This window comes from Salmo salar, chromosome 21, assembly GCF_965601325.2.
Source record: "Salmo salar chromosome 21, fSalSal1, whole genome shotgun sequence".
Classification (NCBI taxonomy): domain Eukaryota; kingdom Metazoa; phylum Chordata; class Actinopteri; order Salmoniformes; family Salmonidae; genus Salmo; species Salmo salar.
In genome coordinates, this window is record NC_138311.1 from 45,892,530 (window position 1) to 45,913,618 (window position 21,089).

General features: G+C 42.4%; 1 protein-coding gene across 1 annotated transcript in view; it reads right to left on the reverse strand.

Moving 5' to 3' along the window:
- LOC106582396 (transmembrane protein 163a) overlaps nucleotides 1–21,089 on the reverse strand; it is a 129,744-nt gene that overhangs the window by 93,683 nt on the left and 14,972 nt on the right. Inside the window, exon 2 of the mRNA XM_014165469.3 lies at nucleotides 17,848–17,967. Coding sequence (XP_014020944.1) covers nucleotides 17,848–17,967 — 120 coding nt within the window. The remainder of the gene's footprint in view (nucleotides 1–17,847; nucleotides 17,968–21,089) is intronic.

Consider the following 21,089-nt stretch of genomic DNA (forward strand, 5'->3'; position numbering starts at 1 on the left):
TTTTACTGGTCAGGACGTGACAGTAACCCCCCCCCCCCCCCCCCCCCAAAGGTGCAGACCCCGGAAGCACCTCACACAAAAATAAACACAAAAAAAATAAACCCCAAAACAAAAAATATTCCTAACTAAAGGGAGGGAAGGGAGGGTGGCCACCGTCACCGACGGTTCTTGTGCTACACCCCCCCCCCAACCTCCAACTACGGAGGTGGCTCAGGCTCCGGCCTTACTCCCCAAACTAACCTGTCCACCCCCGCTAAAAGCTTATTATATTTTACCCCTTCTGAAGTCTCTGGGCTATGGCGCATCGCTGAAGACCTCGGGCTGATGCGCGTCGCTGGAGACCTCGGATTGGAGGGTGACTCTGGGAGCTCTGGACTGGAGGGCGACTCTGGGAGCTCCGGACTGGAGGGCGACTCTGGGAGCTCCGGACTGGAGGGCGACTCTGGCTGCGCCGGTTCCGGACTGGAGGGCCGTCTCTGTCGGTTCCTGACTGTGGGCCTTCTCTGCCGGCTCCGGACTGTGGGCCGTTTCTGCTGGCTCCGGACTGTGGGCCATCTCTAGACGGGGCACTATCGCCGGAAGCTCTGGATGGGGCACTGTTGCCGGACACTCTGGACGGGGCACTGTTGCCGGACGCACTGGACGGGGCACTGTTGCCGGATACTCTGGACGGGGCACTGTTGCCGGACACTCTGGACGGGGCACTGTTGCCGGACACTCTGGACGGGGCACTGTTGCCGGACACTCTGGACGGGGAACTGTTGCCGGACACTCTGGATGGGGCACTGTTGCCGGAAGCTCTGGACGGGGACTGCGCACTGAAGGCCTGATGCGTGGGGCTGGCTTAGGAGGCGCCAGACTAGGGACACGCACCACAGGGCTAGTGCGAGGAGCAGGAGCAGGGCGAGCTGGACAGGGCTGACGCACTGGAGGCCTGGTGCGTGGGGCTGGTACTGGAGGTACCAGACTGGAGACATGCACCCCAAGGCTAGTGCGAGGAGCGGGAAGAGGACGTACTAGACTGGGCTGACGCACTGGAGGCCTGGTGCGTGTTGCTGGCTTTGGAGGCGCCAACCTAGAGACACGCACCTCAGGGCTAGTGCGAGGAGCAGGAACTGGATACACCGGGCCATGAGTAGGCACTGGAGGTCTGGAGCGCACCTCCTGCACAACCCATCCTGGCTGGATGGTAATAGTAGCCCTGCACGAGCGGAGTGCTGGCACAGGGCGAACTGGGCTGTGCAGAGGCCTGATGGCTGCCGTGCGTAAAGCAGGCGTAGGGTAGCCTGGGCCTAGGAGGCGCACTTGTGGCCAGATGTGCTGCGCAGGCATCCTCCTTCCAGGCAGGATGCCCACTCTAGCACGGCACTTGCGAGGGGCTGGGATCGCTCGCACCGGACTGTACGTGCGCATGGGCGAGATCGTGCGCACTTCCGCATACACCGGCACTCTTCTGATCCGCTGCTCCCCATAATAAGCACGGGAGTTGGTTCGGGTCTACTGCCTGCCCAAGCCAATCTCCCCGTGTGCCTCCCCCCCCAAAAATTATTGGGGCTGCCTCTCAGGCTTCTTGCTAGCCGTGTCCCAGCATAGCGTTCTCTGTCCTCTCCAGCCTTCCTCCATGGTCCTTCTCCCGCTAGTATCTGCTCCCAAGTCCAAAACTCCTTATAGCTCTGCTGCTGCTCCTTCCTCCGCTGCTTGGTCCGTTGGTGGTGGGTAGTTCTGTCACGGGTGTCGTAGGGATTGGACCAAAACGCAGCGGGAGTTGTAGGGGTTTAATGGCACAGGCAGGGAGCCCAGCCAACAGCGAGTTGCAATAATCCAGACGGGAGATGACATAGGATTTACATTGCACCTCCTAACTCTTCCATTGGCTGTCAACAATGTTTAGGAACTGGTTTCATCCGTCACCTGTTACCGGGCAGAAGGCTCAGTCAATCACTGGCCAGTCTGAGGGCAGGTGTCTTACGATGCGCGTGCACATGACTTCATAGATTTTTATTTTTCTTCTGGGATGAATACCTCTTGCCCGGTTGTAAAATTATCGCAATTTTACGTTAAAAAATACCCTAAAGGATTGATTGTAAACATCGTTTGACGTGTTTCTACAAACGGTAATGGAACTTTGACCATTTCGTCTATGGATTTGCGTCCACGCCACATGGCATTGTAAAGTGTTCTGGATGGGTCAACAAAACGGACGTATTTGGACATAAATGATGGACTTTGCAGAACAAATGAACATTTCTTGTGGAAGTGGGTGCCCATCCGAGTGCATTCCGCCAAAGATCAGCAAAGGTAAGTAAATATTTCGAACATATTTTTTGAGATTTGTCGATGCTGTGGTTGTAGGCTAACTGTATAGCTTAGCATTGAAGGCTAAGTTCTGTACTCAGAATATTGAACAATGTGCTTTTTCCGTAAAGTTATTTTGAAATCTGACAGAGTGGTTGCATAAAGGAGTAGATTATCTCTAATTCCTAAATAATTATTCTACATTTTGTCAACGTTTATGAGTTCTTCTGAAAATTAAATGTGCCTATTCACCGGAGGTTATGGGGAGAAAACATTTTCTGAACGTCACGCACCAATGTAGAAATGGGGTTTTGGATATAAATATAAACTTGATCGAACAAAAAATGCATGTATTGTCTAACATGATGTCCTAGGAGTGTCATCTGATGAAGATTGTCAAAGGTTAGTGCTTAATTTTAGCTGTATATCTGGTTTGTGATGGCTATCCGTGCTTGGAAAATTGATTTTTTATTTTTTTGCTAAGGTGCTATGCTAAAATAATCTAATGTTTTGCTTTCACCGTAAAGCCTTTTTGAAATCGGACAATGTGATTGGATTGACGAGTAGAGTATCTTTAAAATGCCGTATAATACTTGAATATTAATTTTGAGATTATTTTGTTTTGAATTTCGCGCCGTGCTATCTCACTGGTTGTTGTCCAACCAATCACTTTAGCGGGATTGTATCCTCTAGAGGTTAAAGAAGGAAAAACAAAAGAAACACGTATACAAAAACAACAAACGACACTAAACAGTCCCGTCAGGTGAACAAACACAAAACAGGAAATAACTACCCAGAAATCCCATAGAAAAAACACCCCTCTTAAATAGGACCTTCAATTAGAAGCAACGAGGGGCAGCTGCTTCCAATTGAAGGTCAACTCAAAAAACACCACATAGAAATAGACATACTAGAACTAACATAGAAATAGACTAACAAAGAACATAGCCCAACAAACCCGAAACACTCTGAACAAACATCCCCTGCCACGCCCTGACCAAACTACAATAACAAACAACCTCTTTTACTGGTCAGGACGTGACAGGTACAGTAATATGTACTGTACTTTCATAATGAGAAGGATCTATCACTAAAACAATTCAAATGTTTTTACAGAACTGCAAGAAAACCAATATCTGGTGGAAGAGGTCGACTGTTCATCCCAGAGCAGGAGACCCACATTGTAAATATGGTCATTGCAAATAACTTCATCAGACTCCGAGAACTGCAGGACCACATAATGGCAGATAACACCATATTCCAAAACACCAACAGAGTGAGTCCCTTTGCACTGTCTCGTCTACTGAAACACAATAGAATTAGGATGAAGCAGCTGTACACAGTCCCCTTCGAAAGAAACTCAGACCGTGTAAAACAACTGGGATATGAATATGTGCAGGTAAGCTATACTATCCTATCATTGGTACTGGATCTGGAAGTGCATGGTGCTACATCATATTGACTGATCCCTGTCTTTTTGTACTGTGCTACATTGTTTTGTCTTGTCTCTTTCAGAGAGTCATGGAGCTAGAAGCAGATGCAGTGCATCATGAGCTAATATATGTGGACGAGGCAGGTTTCAACCTTGCAAAAACAAGGGGCCGCGGCAGAAATATCATCAGACACCGTGCCATCATCAACGTCCCGGGACAACGTGGTGGCAACATAACAATGTGTGCGGTTATTAGCAATCCTAGGCCCATACAACACTGCACACATTATCACATTTCTGGACAACCTTCACAACAGACTAATCCCTAATGACCAGGGGCCAGAGCAGTCCAGGTACGTTATCATCTGGGACAATGTTAGTTTCCACCGGGCTGCTGTGGTCTGTTCACAGGTCACAGGTCACCCACTTTTCATCGCACTCAATCTCCCCCCCATACTCTCCGTTCTTGAATCCTATTGAAGAATTCTTATCTGCATGGCATTGGAAGGTGTATGATCGCCAGCCCCACCAATGCATACCCCCTCTACAGGCAATGGAGGAGGCTTGTGGAGACATCGATCAGGGGTCATGCCAGGCCTGGATACAGGACTCCAGGCGATACTTCCCACGCTGCCTAACTCAAGACAACATCGCATGTGATGTGGATGAAGTCTTCTGGCCAGACCCACAAAGGTGAGATGTAGCCACATCTTTTTGTAGCACAAATGTTTTGGGTTCTTCTACTGCACTTTTGTTGTTTGAGGAGTAATAGAACATTTTGAGAAGAAAAATATATATTTTCTCTGTATTTGTATTGATAGTGTGTTATATTCAGAATACACATCCATACTTTACACATTTGGATACCTGTGTGTATGTGTGTTTACTACATGTATGACAAAACTTTATTGCAAACTGCTATGCTCTGCACACAGAAAAAGCAAAAGCCACAAGTGTTTTTCATTTATAGTATCAGTGCGTAGTTAGTGCTTCGTGTGCTTATTCAAATGATGGTTTGTGTGTCCTGTATTGATGCAAAAACACCATTTTTAAAAGAGTTTGAAGAGTTTTGCAAGAATTATTTGCTTTTTCAAGAGATGTATAATGTTTTGCCGGTTTGGTGTAAGGTTTTGTGGTTAGTATGTAGATTTTAGCAAAAATAGCCTATAGTTTCAAAGATAGCTATAGGCTAGCCATAGGTTTACTCACTATAGGCATTGTAAACCATTACAATACAGGCCTAATCCTAATGGGCGACCCAATACATTCTAGGAATGTGTATCAGGAGACTGGGCCTGTTGTGTCATTCATTTGATGACTATTGAAAAAAATTGTGTTTCAGCATAGTTAACAGGATGACCCTCACGAGACACTGTAAATTCCCAATTTCATGTGGATCTGTGAATCTCAGCAAGTGTCGTCAGAAAGTATTCACACCCCTTGACTTTTACCACATTTCATTGTGTTACAAAGTGGGATTTAATTGTCATTTTGATCGTCATCAACAATCTACACAAAATAAATTATTATATAAGTATTCACCCCCATGAGACATTACATGTTAGAATCACCATGAGACATTACATGTTAGAATCACCATGAGACATTACATGTTAGAATCACCATGAGACATTACATGTTAGAATCACCATGAGACATTACATGTTAGAATCATCATGAGACATTACATGTTAGAATCATCATGAGACATTACATGTTAGAATCATCATGAGACATTACATGTTAGAATCATCATGAGACATTACATGTTAGAATCATCATGAGACATTACATGTTAGAATCACCATGAGACATTACATGTTAGAATCACCATGAGACATTACATGTTAGAATCATCATGAGACATTACATGTTAGAATCACCATGAGACATTACATGTTAGAATCACCATGAGACATTACATGTTAGAATCACCATGAGACATTACATGTTAGAATCACCATGAGACATTACATGTTAGAATCACCATGAGACATTACATGTTAGAATCACCATGAGACATTACATGTTAGAATCACCATGAGACATTACATGTTAGAATCATCATGAGACATTACATGTTAGAATCACCATGAGACATTACATGTTAGAATCATCATGAGACATTACATGTTAGAATCACCATGAGACATTACATGTTAGAATCACCATGAGACATTACATGTTAGAATCATCATGAGACATTACATGTTAGAATCATCATGAGACATTACATGTTAGAATCACCATGAGACATTACATGTTAGAATCATCATGAGACATTACATGTTAGAATCATCATGAGACATTACATGTTAGAATCATCATGAGACATTACATGTTAGAATCATCATGAGACATTACATGTTAGAATCACCATGAGACATTACATGTTAGAATCATCATGAGACATTACATGTTAGAATCACCATGAGACATTACATGTTAGAATCACCTTTGGCAGTGATTACAGCTGTAAGTCTTTCTGGCTAAGTTTCTAAGAGCTTTGCACACCTGGATTGTACAATATTTCCCAATTATAATTTTTTTTAATTATTCAAGTGCGTCAAGTTGGTTGTTCATCATTGCTTGAAAGCCATTTTCAAGTATTGTCATAGATTTTCAAGCCGATTTAAGTCAATACTGTAACCAGACCCCTCAGGAACATTCAATGTTGTTTTGGCAAGCAACTCCAGTGTAGATTTGAATTCTTTCTATTCAGGACAAAAAGTAGCACTTTCTATTCAGGACAAAAAGTAACACTTTCTATTCAGGACAAAAAGTAACACTTTCTATTCAGGACAAAAAGTAACACTTTCTATTCAGGACAAAAAGTAACACTTCCTATTCAGGACAAAAAGTTTATTTCTTTGCAGATTGTTTTTCAGTATTACTTTAGTGCCTTGTTGAAAACAGGATACATGTTTTGGATTATTTCATTCTATACAGGCTTCCTTCTTTTCACGCTGTCATTTAGGTTAGTATTGTGGAGTAACTATGTTGTTGATCCAACCTAAGTTTTCTCATATCTGTAATGGCCGTCGTCAGAATTAGACCAAGGTGCAGCGGAGGATGTGTTCATCATTAGAATTTTAATTGAAAAAGAGAACACTACAAAAATGAACAAAAGACGACAGCAAAACAGTCCTGTCAGGATTGACTCTACACAGAAAACAATCACCCACAAAACCCAAAGGAAAAACAGGCTACTTATGTGTGACTCCCAATCAGCAACAACGAACTACAGCTGTGCCTGATTGGGAGCCACACACGGCCAAACCAAAAAAACAAACCAACATAGAAAAATAAACATAGAACGCCCACTCAATGTAACACCCTGGCCTAACCAAAATAAAGAACAAAAACCCCTCTCTATGGCCAGGGCGTTACAATATCACAACCATTAAACTCTGTAACTGTTTTAAAATCCCTATCGGTCTCATGGTGAAATCCCTGTGCAGTTTCCTACCTCTCTGGCAACTGAGTTAGGAAGGACGCCTGTATCTATGCAGTGACTGGGTGTATTAAGACACCATCCAGCGCCTAATTAATAACTTCATCATGCTCAAAGGGATATTCAGTGTCTGCTTTTTTGTATGTGTGGGGTACAAAGCTAGGGCTGTCATTCAAAAAAATCATGTTAACCAATATTATTGAACACAGAATGCATCCATGCAACATATTATGTGATTTGTTAAGCACATTTTTACTCCTGAACTTATTTAGGCTTGCCATAACAAAGGGGTTGAATATTTATTGACTCAAGACATTTCATCTTTTAATTTTGTATTAACTTTAGAAACAAAATTCCACTTTGACATTATGGGGTATTGTGTGTAGATCAGTGACACAAAATCTCAATTTAATCCATATTAAATTCAGGCTGTAACACAACAAAATGTGGAAAAAGTACCACCACTCACATTAGATACTGTGCTTGTTTTATGCTGAAGCCAGAATCCAAGGTATTCAACACCCCATCACTATTCATGGGGAGTGATATCTCCAGTCAATCTGCCAACAGCCCAGTCACCTAGACACATGTAACAAAAAGGTATTCATACCACAAGACCTCGGGAGACAGTGGAGAGGCACGTTTCTACTTGTTTTTTGTTTTTATTTATTCTCCCCCACCAAATCTGTGCTCTGAGGCGACCCTGATAATATCAAGATGAATAGTCAGTGATACTTCCACACACACACAGACTTTCAGTCCACCACAGTAGACCAGACCCTGGCCATGGTTCAGGACCAAATATTACTGCGGCAGGCAGCCAAGAGACAGTCAAAGTTGTGCTCCTACTTTCTACTGAGCTAGCTGGGGGCGAGACATTAGCACAGCCTTTGATCAGGGCCCACTGCATCTGTCTGTATTGCTCTACCTGGCTGCCTGCCGCAGTAAAGAGCGACTCAGAGAGATGCAGTCCACTCCAATGACTCCCAGCAAAAGACAAGAAATGGGTCAAATTCATTAGCTCTAATGACAGCCAGTGTTTCATTCTCTCATCCAGGGTCAACCCAGTGAAGAGGTGGTGACCACTGTATTACGTGTGCAGCCTTTGTGGAAGAATACAATATTAGGACACAAGTCACTAGAATATTAAAGCTGTGCAGCCTTGAGCTCACTGCTCCCTGCTTTTCCAGTAACACATTGATCTCTTCCTACAGCAGTTCATTAACAATGTCTACACTGTATTTCTGATCAATTTGATGTTATTTTAATGGACAAAAAACATTGCTTTTCTTTCAAAAACAAGGACATTTCTAAGTGACCCAAAACTTTTGAACGGTAGTGTATATATATTTTTGTGACCCCCAAAAGGCACCCTATTTCCTATATAGTGCACTACTTTTGACCTGAGCCCTATGGGAATAGGGTGCCATTTGGGGGACCCACCTTGTAATATTCACCACAGGTTAAGTGGAGCTTTCAGACAGAAAGGTAGCTAGACTTCTGCCTTCTTCACTCACAGTCAAATCCCTGAATAATGTGTGAGTAATGACCTCAGGTACATTTATGTGTACATGTTCTCACAAGGTTAAATCTTTTCACAACACAACATTGTAATTTCATCATGGAATGTACAGCTTTATTACATTCGCTGAAACTATATCTCAGGTACTCAAAACTCTCAAACACAAAACACAAAACAGTTAGACAATTTCCCCAAACCCCACAGACATCTTGCAAAATGAAACACAGCAATCAAAATCATGTACTCACTGCTCAAGATGGAACTCTGCATACAAATGAGACACACACATCTCACTTGGTAGAGCATGGTGTTTGCAACGCCAGGGTTGTGGGTTTGATTCCCACGGGGGACCAGTACGAAGAAAAAAAATGTATGAAATGTATGCATTCACTACTGTAAGTCGCTCTGGATAAGAGCATCTGCTAAATTACTAAAATGTAAACTGTAATGAATCTAACTTAGTGACAAATGAGATCCCACTAATGTGACATATTCAAAACACTACTATCAGAACCTATTTCAGTGTAAAGACTAAGATTGTTGTTATAGTGTATATTGTTTGTGTACTCAAACAAGAAAGGAACACAAATAAATGTATGTTTTATATTTCAACATGACTCAATACGTGTCAAACAGCAGACTGTTAGCACACATTCAGTAAAAATGCAAACATACAGTAAATATATTTTGCATATGCAAAGCAAGATAAATAGTCTTATTTGTACTACTGTACTGTATGTTAGATCAATTGTATGGAATAGAGAAAGAAACTTTCCAATCTAAATCATAAGCCAAGAAACAAATACTCCATTGAGAAAACAAAATCAGTCATTGTTGTTTTGGTCCGGCCACAGATTTTCATCAACAACACAGCCGATATTCTCCTTGGCCAGCCAGCGGGGGTAATATCTTCTGGCATGACGCATCAACCCCTGACATGACTCTGCTGGAATGTCAACACAAGCCTCCATTGCCTGGAGAAGGGTCATACGTTCATGGGGTTTGCGATCATACACCTTCCACCGCCATGCTGAAAACAACTCCTCAATGGGGTTGAGAAATGGGGAATATGGTGGGAGATAGAGAATTGTAAACCTGCGATGGTCACGGAACCAGTTGCGGACCTGAGCAGTCCGATGGAAACTCACATTGTCCCAAATTAGAACATACATTTGCAGCTCAGGATCACCTGGACCTCTCTGCTCTGGCTGAAAAAGATTGTCATGTACGGTGTTTAGGAAATTAAGGAGATAGACAGTGTTGTATGGTCCAAGGGTGGCATGGCGGTGGAGGACCCCATTGTGGCTCATATCTGCGCATATGGTGACATTTTCCCGCGCTGGCCAGGTACCTTAATAATGGCGCGTTGACCAATGATGCTCCTTCCCCTCTATTCCTCCTCGTCTTCGCTAAATTGAATCTAGCCTCATCTATGAATTTAATATCCCGGGGCATGGGATTGACATCCAACTCCATGATTCTCTGAAATGACAGTAAATACTGTAATTGCTGTATAGTAAAGTTCACTGGCAACATCAGTGAGTCTCTAATGTTTCAAGAGTATAATACTAGTACATTACTTGCACATATTAGTACCGTTTATCTTTCACTCTTTGGGAATTACGTTCAAATGGGATTCTGTAGATGTGCTTCATCCGGAGATGGTGTTTCTTAAGGATGCGGGCTATGGTTGATAAGCTCACTCTGATGTTATGGAAGATGGCAGGGTTTTCAATCATCTGTTGTTATGGCATTATTTTCAACTACCATTTGCACAATGGCAGCCTGCTGTTTGTCTGTAAATAGACGCGTTCTACCACCACGTGGTGGTCGTCTTTCAGTTCTACAAAAACAAAATAGCATCCAGTACAGTAAACACTACAGTCATACAGTATACAAGATAAACATGTTACACAGTAGTATAGCTCCCAGTTTCCTCCATACAGTACAGTAAACACTACAGTCATACAGTACACAAGATAAACATGTTACAAAGTAGTATAGCTCCCAGTTTCCTCCATACAGTACAGTAAACACTACAGTCATACAGTATACAAGATAAACATGTTACACAGTAGTATAGCTCCCAGTTCCCTCCATACAGTACAGTAAACACTACAGTCATACAGTACACAAGATAAACATGTTACAAAGTAGTATAGCTCCCAGTTTCCTCCATACAGTACAGTAAACACTACAGTCATACAGTACACAAGATAAACATGTTACAAAGTAGTGTAGCTCCCAGTTTCCTCCATACAGTACAGTAAACACTACAGTCATACAGTTTACAAGATAAACATGTTACAAAGTAGTATAGCTCCCAGTTTCCTCCATACAGTACAGTAAACACTACAGTCATACAGTACACAAGATAAACATGTTACAAAGTAGTATAGGTCCCAGTTTCCTCCATACAGTACAGTAAACACTACAGTCATACAGTATACAAGATAAACATGTTACAAAGTAGTGTAGCTCCCAGTTTCCTCCATACAGTACAGTAAACACTACAGTCATACAGTTTACAAGATAAACATGTTACAAAGTAGTGTAGCTCCCAGTTTCCTCCATACAGTACAGTAAACACTACCGTCATACAGTACACAAGATAAACATGTTACACAGTAGTATAGCTCCCAGTTTCCTCCATACATACAGTACAGTAAACACTACAGTCATACAGTACACAAGATAAACATGTTACAAAGTAGTATAGCTCCCAGTTTCCTCCATACATACAGTACAGTAAACACTACAGTCATACAGTTTACAAGATAAACATGTTACAAAGTAGTATAGCACCCAGTTTCCTCCATACAGTACTGTAAACACTACAGTAATACAGTTTACAAGATAAACATGTTACAAAGTAGTATAGCTCCCAGTTTCCTCCATACAGTACAGTAAACACTACAGTCATACAGTACACAAGATAAACATGTTACACAGTAGTATAGCTCCCAGTTTCCTCCATCCAGTACAGTAAACACTACAGTCATACAGTATACAAGATAAACATGTTACACAGTAGTATAGCTCCCAGTTTCCTCCATCCAGTACAGTAAACACTACAGTCACACAGTACACAAGATAAACATGTTACAAAGTAGTATAGCTCCCAGTTTCCTCCATACATACAGTACAGTAAACACTACAGTCATACAGTACACAAGATAAACATGTTACACAGTAGTATAGCTCCCAGTTTCCTCCATCCAGTACAGTAAACACTACAGTCATACAGTACACAAGATAAACATGTTACACAGTAGTATAGCTCCCAGTTTCCTCCATACAGTACAGTAAACACTACAGTCATACAGTATACAAGATAAACATGTTACAAAGTAGTATAGCTCTCAATTTCATACATACAGTAATACATGAAACATTGACTTTGTTTCCCCTTACAGTATGTATTGGAATCTACAGTCTTTACTGTGCTTTATGTTGTACTACTGTCAAGTAGTAAAAGTAGTAGAGAGGTCCAATGTCTGTAGTGCATACCTATTCTCATTTTGGAATGTCCTGATGATGGATGCTACGATGAAGGACTCTCTGCCCAGCCTCTCTCAAGGTCAAACCAATGGTTGACCACATGGTCCACCACAGTTGCCCAAATTTCATCCGAGATTACTCTCCCTGTTCTTCCTCCACCTCCACCTCTACCTCTCTCTGCCAAGTTTGCTTCTATTGTTCTCCAAACACAGGAGTACTCACCTGTGGTCTTTTTATCCATACCCAAGGTTTGATTGCAAAATGAACATTTACGCAATTAGTGTGTGAACATGTGAAGAGAGAAAGTGATCAATTGGTAATTGAGCTTAGCTTGTTGAACAGTGTTGCTTTTCATTTCGACACAATATATTTTAGTTGTGAAGGTTGTGCCGGAGCTAGAGAATTATGTGTTGTGTTTTGCCAAACGTTTGTTATAGAATAGCAATCTGAGTGTAAAGCAAAACATGTGCCAGTAGTATTGCAGATTTGGTGTATGGTTCTGCTAAATGAGTTACAGGTTGGGTCATTGTGCTTCATGGGCCAGTTTTAGTGTGTAAACAATTGGGAAAAACTGTATTAGAAACCTTGGGAAAAACTGTATTAGAAACCAACCCAATAAAATAGCATCAGATGAAAATGTATGCCTTATCCACTACAAAGAACAGAATATTATATGAAAATGTAATTTTATAAGAATGGAAAACTAATAATCTTGTAGCTATCAGGGGCTCCTGAGTGGCGCAGCTGTCTAAAGCACTGCATCTCAGTGCAAGAGGTGTCACTGCAGTACCTGGGTGGCAGTGTAGCCTAGTGGTTCGAGCGTTGGACCAGTAACTGAAAGGTTGCAAGATCAAATCCCTGAGCTGACAAGGTAAACATCTGTCGTTCTGCCCCTGAACAAGGCAGTTAACCCACCGTTCCTAGGCTGTCATTGAAATTAAGAGTTTGTTCTTAACTGACTTGCCTAGTTAAATAATGGTAAAATAAAAAAAACTCCAGGCTGTATCACATCTGGCCATGATTGGTAGTCCCACAGGGTGGTGCACAATTGGCTGTCATTGTAAATAAGAATTTGTTCTTAACTGACTTGCCTAGTTAAATGAAGGTTTAAAAAAATGTATTTCTTTTTTAATCTGGTAATCTTCTAAAGATGGGAATGCATTCATTCCCCTGCTCTGCTCTAAAAGCACTTCTGATGCTGCACTTTGGTTGCAAGTGAGCTAATTGGATTTAAAGTTGATTAGAAAATACTGAGGGAATGGAGAAGGAGGTGAGGTGCACTGAGCCTGGAGGCACGGCGGATTGTGAAAACCAGCTAATGTTTAATTTAAAACCAGGGTGGAAGGCTGGAGGTCTAGGAGCAACATACTGTAGGAAACCACACCAACTTGGAGGGCAGTGATTCCAGTTGAAGGGTTACCTCTACGACATAAGTGGTCTCAAATCAGATCATTCATTCTTCAGATCATCCATCACTTTTGGATAGATTTTTTCCGATGTTCAATATACAGCACGATACGGGAAAATAATAATAATAGCATTTTTTTTTTCTCCCAAATATTGAGATTTTATTTTAGATTTAGATCAAAACACTTGAGTGAACTTTTGGAATAATATAATTAAAATGAGTATTCCGATTCTATGGTTGGTGTTGTTTGGCATAAATGTTGTGACAGAGTACGAACCAAAGTACTGGTCAGAGTTTCACAGGGGATTTGAATGTTACATTCATGGAGTTTAAAATACATTTTAAACGCAATATGGATATTTTTTTTCTTGCAATATGGATATTGCACATGCCAATATTGCAATTTCGATAAAAAATGTATTCATTGTGCAGCCCTAATATACAGATTTCTGTGAACATTTGCCTGCACTAGCTACCAGATTAAACTGTTTTACTACCTGTGAGAGTATGTCCCTTATACCTGCATGTGTGCACAAAGTTATTTTAATGAGAACTGCATAACCAATAAGCAGAATCGTTGAGTGTTTATTTTTAACTCCAGTGGTTGTGTTCAGACTGAGTTAAAGCCCAACCAGAGTTCTCTCCACATTCAGACAGGAATCATCTGGACCACCCATAACAGTAGTCACATGAGACTGCACTGATGTGCTTTATTCATCATCTCTCTCCCTCTGTCTCTCCCTCTGTCTCTCTTTCCCTCTATCCCCATCTCCGTCTCTCTCTCTCTGTCTCTCCCTCTCTCTATCCCAATCTCTCTCCTTCTCATTTCCCTCTCCCTGCTCTCTCCTGCTTCTCCCCCCTCTCTCTCTCTGTCTCTCTCTCTCTCTCTCACTCACTCTCTGACTCACTCTGTCTCTGTCTCTGTCTCTCTCTCTGTCTCTCCCTCTCTCTATCCCAATCTCTCTCCTTCTCATTTCCCTCTCCCTGCTCTCTCTTGCTTCTCCCCCTCTCTCTCTCTGTCTCTCTCTCTCTCTCTCTCTCTCTCACTCACTATCTGACTCACTCTGTCTGTCTCTCTCTCTGTCTCTGTCTCTCCCTCTCTCTATCCCAATCTCTCTCCTTCTCATTTCCCTCTCCCTGCTCTCTCTTGCTTCTCCCCCTCTCTCTCTGCCTCTCTCTCTGCCTCTCTCTCTGCCTCTCTCTGCCTCTCTCTCTGCCTCTCTCTCTGCCTATCTCTCTGCATATCTCTCTCCCTCCTCACATAACATCAAATGGAACCAGACAGAGGGACAGATGTATCGAGCAGCACACCATTTGTCACCCCCCAGAATACATCTACAATCCCTAACAGGGCTGTAGGCTATCTTAAATCAGCTTGTTGAGAAGAACACCCTCTTTGAATATTGAGCAGCTTTGCTATTATACAATGCTCTCTCAGCAGACAGAACAGTAATGCACCATATCTTAACCTATTATGCCTGGCCTTTGCACAACGGAATATTCTGTGTTATATTGTTAATGAGATATCCATTCCGTTAATGTTGTGTCTGAGTGGGTCTCAAAGAAAGTTCAGTTAAAATTTTGAAGGCATAGACAATTGAAGATAGATCAGGCACAATAATTTAAAGGCTTTCAATTATCATCTGGCATCACACAATCCCACAGATACTGTCTATGATAATAACGACACATTGCTAAACTCCAATAGTTTAACGCAGGCCTAGCATTTGTTGAATAGACGTGAAATACCTTTCAAATCCTTGCCTCATTTGCCTCTTTGTCAATATATATTTTATTTTTACAATATCAATGTCACTAGTCTGGAAGGTGCAACAACAGAATATACACTGAGTGTACAAAACATTAGGAACACTATTGAGCACCCCGATTTTGCCCTCAAAACAGCCTCAATTACAAGGTGTCGAAAGCGTTCCACAGGAATGCTGGCCCATGTTTCCGGCAATGCTTCCCACAGTTGTGTCAAGTTGGCTTGATATCATTTGGGTGGTGGACCATTCTTGATACACAGGGGAAACTGTTGAGCGTGAAAAACCCAGCAGCGTTGTAGTTCTTGATACAAACTGGTGCGCCTGGCACTTACTACCATACCCTGTTCAAAGGCACTTAAATCTTTCACCCTCTGAATGGCACACATACACAAACCATGTCTCAATTGTCTCAAGGCTTAAAAATCCTTCTTTAACCATGCTCCTCCCCTTCATCTACACTGATTGAAGTTGATTTAACAAATGACATCAATAAGGGATCATAGGATTCACCTGGATTCACCTGGTCAGTCTATGTCATAGAAAGAGCAGGTGTTCATAATGTTTTGTACACTCAGTATAGATAAACTTTCTTCCACCATAGACACGCATTACTATGTGGATAATCAAGCTGTTTTGATCCAAATGTCCCTCTCTAATTTCTGCTTGATATGCTTCCTGTTTCATCCAGAATGTGAGGATTTAACATCAACCGTAATATGGCAGATATGATGGAAGAATTATGATAGAATTCAGCCCTAGAGTGACATTTGACAAGAACAGATTGTATCTTTGTATTGTCATCTTGCCTCTCTGAACAACACACTCAATCATACGGTATGTAGCCAAGTCCATTATATGAGCATTGTGTGTGATCCTTTGGTTATGGCTGTGAAACCCTATCTATCGGACGGTCCATTTGGAAATTCAGCTTTGTGGAGGCCATTTCAATTCAAGTCTTAACAACACAAGGACCAAACAAGCTTAACAAAACACACAGCTGTGTGATGAGGCTACACTAAAAAGCAGGTATGGTGAGAATACACAGGAACGTGTCTTATGGTGGCGAGAGTCCAAATAAATGTTAGGCTGTGTGTACCGGGTGTGGCGTATCCTTCCCACTGCTGAACAGAACCATGCTGCGCATCTGTGCTGCTAATATTCATTGTGCTTATCACTGAAAAGCTCTCAATCTCTCCAAAAACTCTTGTCCAGTCCATTCAGTAGTCAGATTTTAATTACAGAGATAATTTCATCTCATCTCGTTTTAGTCAAGTAATTTGAAAAATCATTTTTGTTTAGTTGTAGTTTTTTCTGGGTCTATTTAGTCACTTAGAGTCTCGTCAATTGCCAGAGAAAAACGGGTGTTTGGGGAAATGAATTCTACGGGTTCAGTTTGAGGATGTTCTTAGAGCAGATGTCTTAGAGCGATATAGGACATAGGACAGGAAAGGTCCCTGACAACAAACTCCATTTCCATATCCTAGATGCTGAACACAGATGTCCCGTCAATTCCCATAATGCACTGCGACTTTGCCTCGGCTCATCTGTCTATTCCCTGGTCCTTAGACTGGTGTGTGGCGAGGACAGAATATTAATTACCCCGGTCGATAACAAACTAACAATGTTCAAGCCCATTTAAAGCACGTTAACCCTGCTGTTCAGTCATTGTGAATCACAAAGTGGCTCCGGGCTTACTGCATGCAGTCAGTCTGCCAGTCTGTAAGTCTGCAGTCAGTCTGCCAGTCTGTAAGTCTACAGTCAAACATCTGTCAGTGAAAAAAACGATTTTTTTCTACCCTTATTTATTCTCTTGAATCTAAACCCCAGAATACTCCAAGGGGAATGAGTCATCATGAAGTGAACTTTTTGACATGTGGTGACTAGCAATGAATGACAGCACTGCAAACTTATTTTCAAGAATTTCAGGTGATTTGGCCAGCTTTCTTTCACAGTGCATTGTGAAGGCTTCAAAATAACTACAATTTACAATATTATGAACAGGAGTTAGATTTGGTCTTCTGTTCTTTCTGATAGCCAAGTTCTCTTTCTGTTGTTTTCTTACAGTAATGCCAATCTGCCAGAATTTTAGCAGCTGGTTGGTTTGGATTTCAAATGCTTTTTTTCCCACTCATTCTTTCTTTTGAACTTTTTCTTGTTGGACTGAGTTCTAATTTAGTGTAACAAGATTAGAAAATATACTTAATATAATATACTTTATACTTACTTGGTTTAAAACTAATGTTTAGTCAATGGTTGAAATGCATTGGAAATCATTGGATGAAGGGCACTACCTAATGAATAACTACCTTGGCCTGAAGCAACCTAATAGCAATGCTCATCGAGGAACATCCAGAACCACAGTCACTCAGGGATAGTCACTTAACAATATAGGACTGTTGAAGGACACCAGGCTACAGTGAATAAAACAACACCATTAAAGGACACCATTAAATGGTATGTACTCACTGAAGGCTGCCACTGCCAGGATGATTGTCACCACGATGGAGATCCAAGACACCCACAATGCCTTCTTCCTGTAGTTCTGAGCCTCGTGGGGCTTTAGTCGCATGCTGCTCTCCAGCAGGCCTGTGGAGAGGTGAGAAACTGGGATTAATAGCTACCCCCATGCACGTCTAGCCAAAGGCAGGAGGTAAACAACATGCTACAACAAGGGCTAATTAACAGTGCTTCAAACGACAATGGAGTTACTTCTTCTCCTTCCCCTTCCCCCAGCCAGCCAAGAAAGCACTTATAGATGTAATTTGCAGTGTTGCAGGAAGGTAAAGGGTGGATGAATCCCAGTGAGCTACAACACAGCTACAGATAATTAGCTTGACTAAAAGCTTCTCAGGAGACACCAGGGTTCACTAATTTGTTGTTCTCTCTGATAAAGGGTGAATTAAGTTTGCTGTTGCAAAGGTAGTTAAGTGCTGACAGGTGGCGGTGTGATTGCCGATCCATGAAGACAGACTGCTAACAAGAGAAGGCACAGAGAGAGGGGAAGGGGAGAGAGAGAGACAGAGAGACAGAGAGAGAGGGGAAGGGGAGAGAGAGAGAGAGAGAGAGAGAGAGAGAGAGAGAGAGAGAGAGAGAGAGAGAGAGATAAAGAAAGGGGGAGAGAGATCGGGGGAGAGGGGGGATGAAGGATAAATTCACCCAGCTGGAGGTAAAACAGGTGGAGCTGGAACAGCAGGTGAACACAACAACACACCCTCAACCAGACCCGGAGAGCTGGAGGTGTAGAGAGACATATCTGCACTCTGGACTGTGGTGAGGCAACATCAACAGGAGAAACAGCAGGAGCAAGAGAAGAACAGAGCACTAGAGGAAAGGATCAGAGTGCTGGAGGAGAGGGTGAGGGGGATGTTGTGTGGCAGAGAACAACCCATTAGAGAGCTGGCCACCCCCACAGAGAAGCCAACAGAACAGCCCACCTCCATAGCCCCTGACCATAGCCTCGACAGACAAATGAAGAAACCCAAGCCCACGGGATACCACCCCCTCTGAACACCCCTCCTTTCTGCCACCCTGATAGCCCTCCTGACAACCCCCCCCCCCCCCCCCCCCACACACACACACACACTTTTTCCAAAACACACAGTGTCTAAACTTTCCCAAACACACAGTGACCAAAAACCAAGCGCGCCCTAGACCTTCTGTCTGAGGACCAACTAGGTTCACCTAGCCACATAATAATACACACAGGCACAAACAACCTGAGAGCACTGCAGGGAAGTGTGGCAACAGCACTCAAGGGAGTGATTGAAAAAGCTCAGACCTACAGTGGGGGGAAAAAGTATTTGATCCACTGCTGATTTTGTACGTTTGCCCACTGACCAAGAAAGGATCAGTCTATAACTTTAATGGTAGGTTTATTTGAACAGTGAGAGACAGAATAACAACAAAAATATCCAGAAAAACGCATGCCAGAAATGTTATAAATTAATTTGCATTTTAATGAGGGAAATAAGTATTTGACCCCCTCTCAATCAGAAAGATTTCTGGCTCCCAGGTGTCTTTTATACAGGTAACGAGCTGAGATTAGGAGCACACTCTTAAAGGGAGTGCACCTAACCGCAGCTTGTTACCTATAAAAAAGACACCTGTCCACAGAAGCAATCAATCAATCAGATTCCAAACTCTCCACCGTGGCCAAGACCAAAGAGCTCTCCAAGGATGTCAGGGACAAGATTGTAGACCTACACAAGGCTGGAATGGGCTACAAGACCATCGCCAAGCAGCTTGGTGAGAAGGTGACAACATTTGGTGCGATTATTCGCAAATGGAAGAAACACAAAAGAACTGTCAATATCCCTCGGCCTGGGGCTCCATGCAAGATCTCACCTCGTGGAGTTGCAATGATCATGAGAACGGTGAGGAATGAGCCCAGAACTACACGGGAGGATCTTGTCAATGATCTCAAGGCAGCTGGGACCATAGTCACCAAGAAAACAATTGGTAACACACTACGCCGTGAAGGACTGAAATCCTGCAGCACCCGCTCAAGAATACATATACCCCTGCTCATATCCCCCTGCTCAAGAATACATATACATGCCCGTCTGAAGTTTGCCAATGAACATCTGAATGACTCAGAGGACAACTGGTGAAAGTGTTGTGGTCAGATGAGACCAAAATGGAGCTCTTTGACATCAACTCAACTCGCCGTGTTTGGAGGAGGAGGAATGCTGCCTATGACCCCAAGAACACCATCTCCACCATCAAACATGGAGGTGGAAACATTATGCTTTGGGGGTGTTTTTCTGCTAAGGGGACAGGACAACTTCACCGCATCAAAGGGACGATGGACGGGGCCATGTACCGTCAAATCTTGGGTGAGAACTTCCTTCCCTCAGCCAGGGCATTGAAAATGGGTCGTGGATGGGTATTCCAGCATGACAATTAACCAAAACACACGGCCAAGGCAACAAAGGGGTGGCTCAAGAAGAAGCACATTAAGGTCCTGGAGTGGCCTAGCCAGTCTCCAGACCTTAATCCCATAGAAAATCTGTGGAGGGAGCTGAAGGTTCGAGTTGCCAAACGTCAGCCTTGAAACCTTAATGACGTGGAGAAGATCTGCAAAGAGGAGTGGGACAAAATCCCTCCTGAGATGTGTGCAAACCTGGTGGCCAACTACAAGAAACATCTAACCTCTGTGATTGCCAACAAGGGTTTTGCCACCAAGTACTAAGTCATGTTTTGCAGAGGGGTCAAATACTTATTTCCCTCATTAAAATGTGAATCATTTTATAACATTTTTGACATGCGTTTTTCAGGATTTTTTGTTGTTGTTATACTGTTTCTCACTGTTCAAATAAACCTACTATTAAAATTATAGACTGATCATTTTTTTGTAAGTGGTCAAACGTACAAAATCAGCAGGGGATCAAATACTTCACCTTGGTGAATCACTAAAACAATATAGAAATACACTATGGAAAAAGAACAGCACGTCAGAAATCAGCTCAATGTAATTGAAGAATCCATAGACTCTAACCACTTCTGGGAAAATTGGAAAAATCTAAACAAACAACAATACAAAGAGTTATCTATCCAAAATGGAGATGTATGGATAAACCACTTCTCCAATCTTTTTGACCCGAAACAAAGAACAAACAGAAAAAACATATACATGATCAAATGCAAATCTCAGAATCAACTATTAAAGACTACCAGAACCCACTGGATTCTCCAATTACATTGAATGA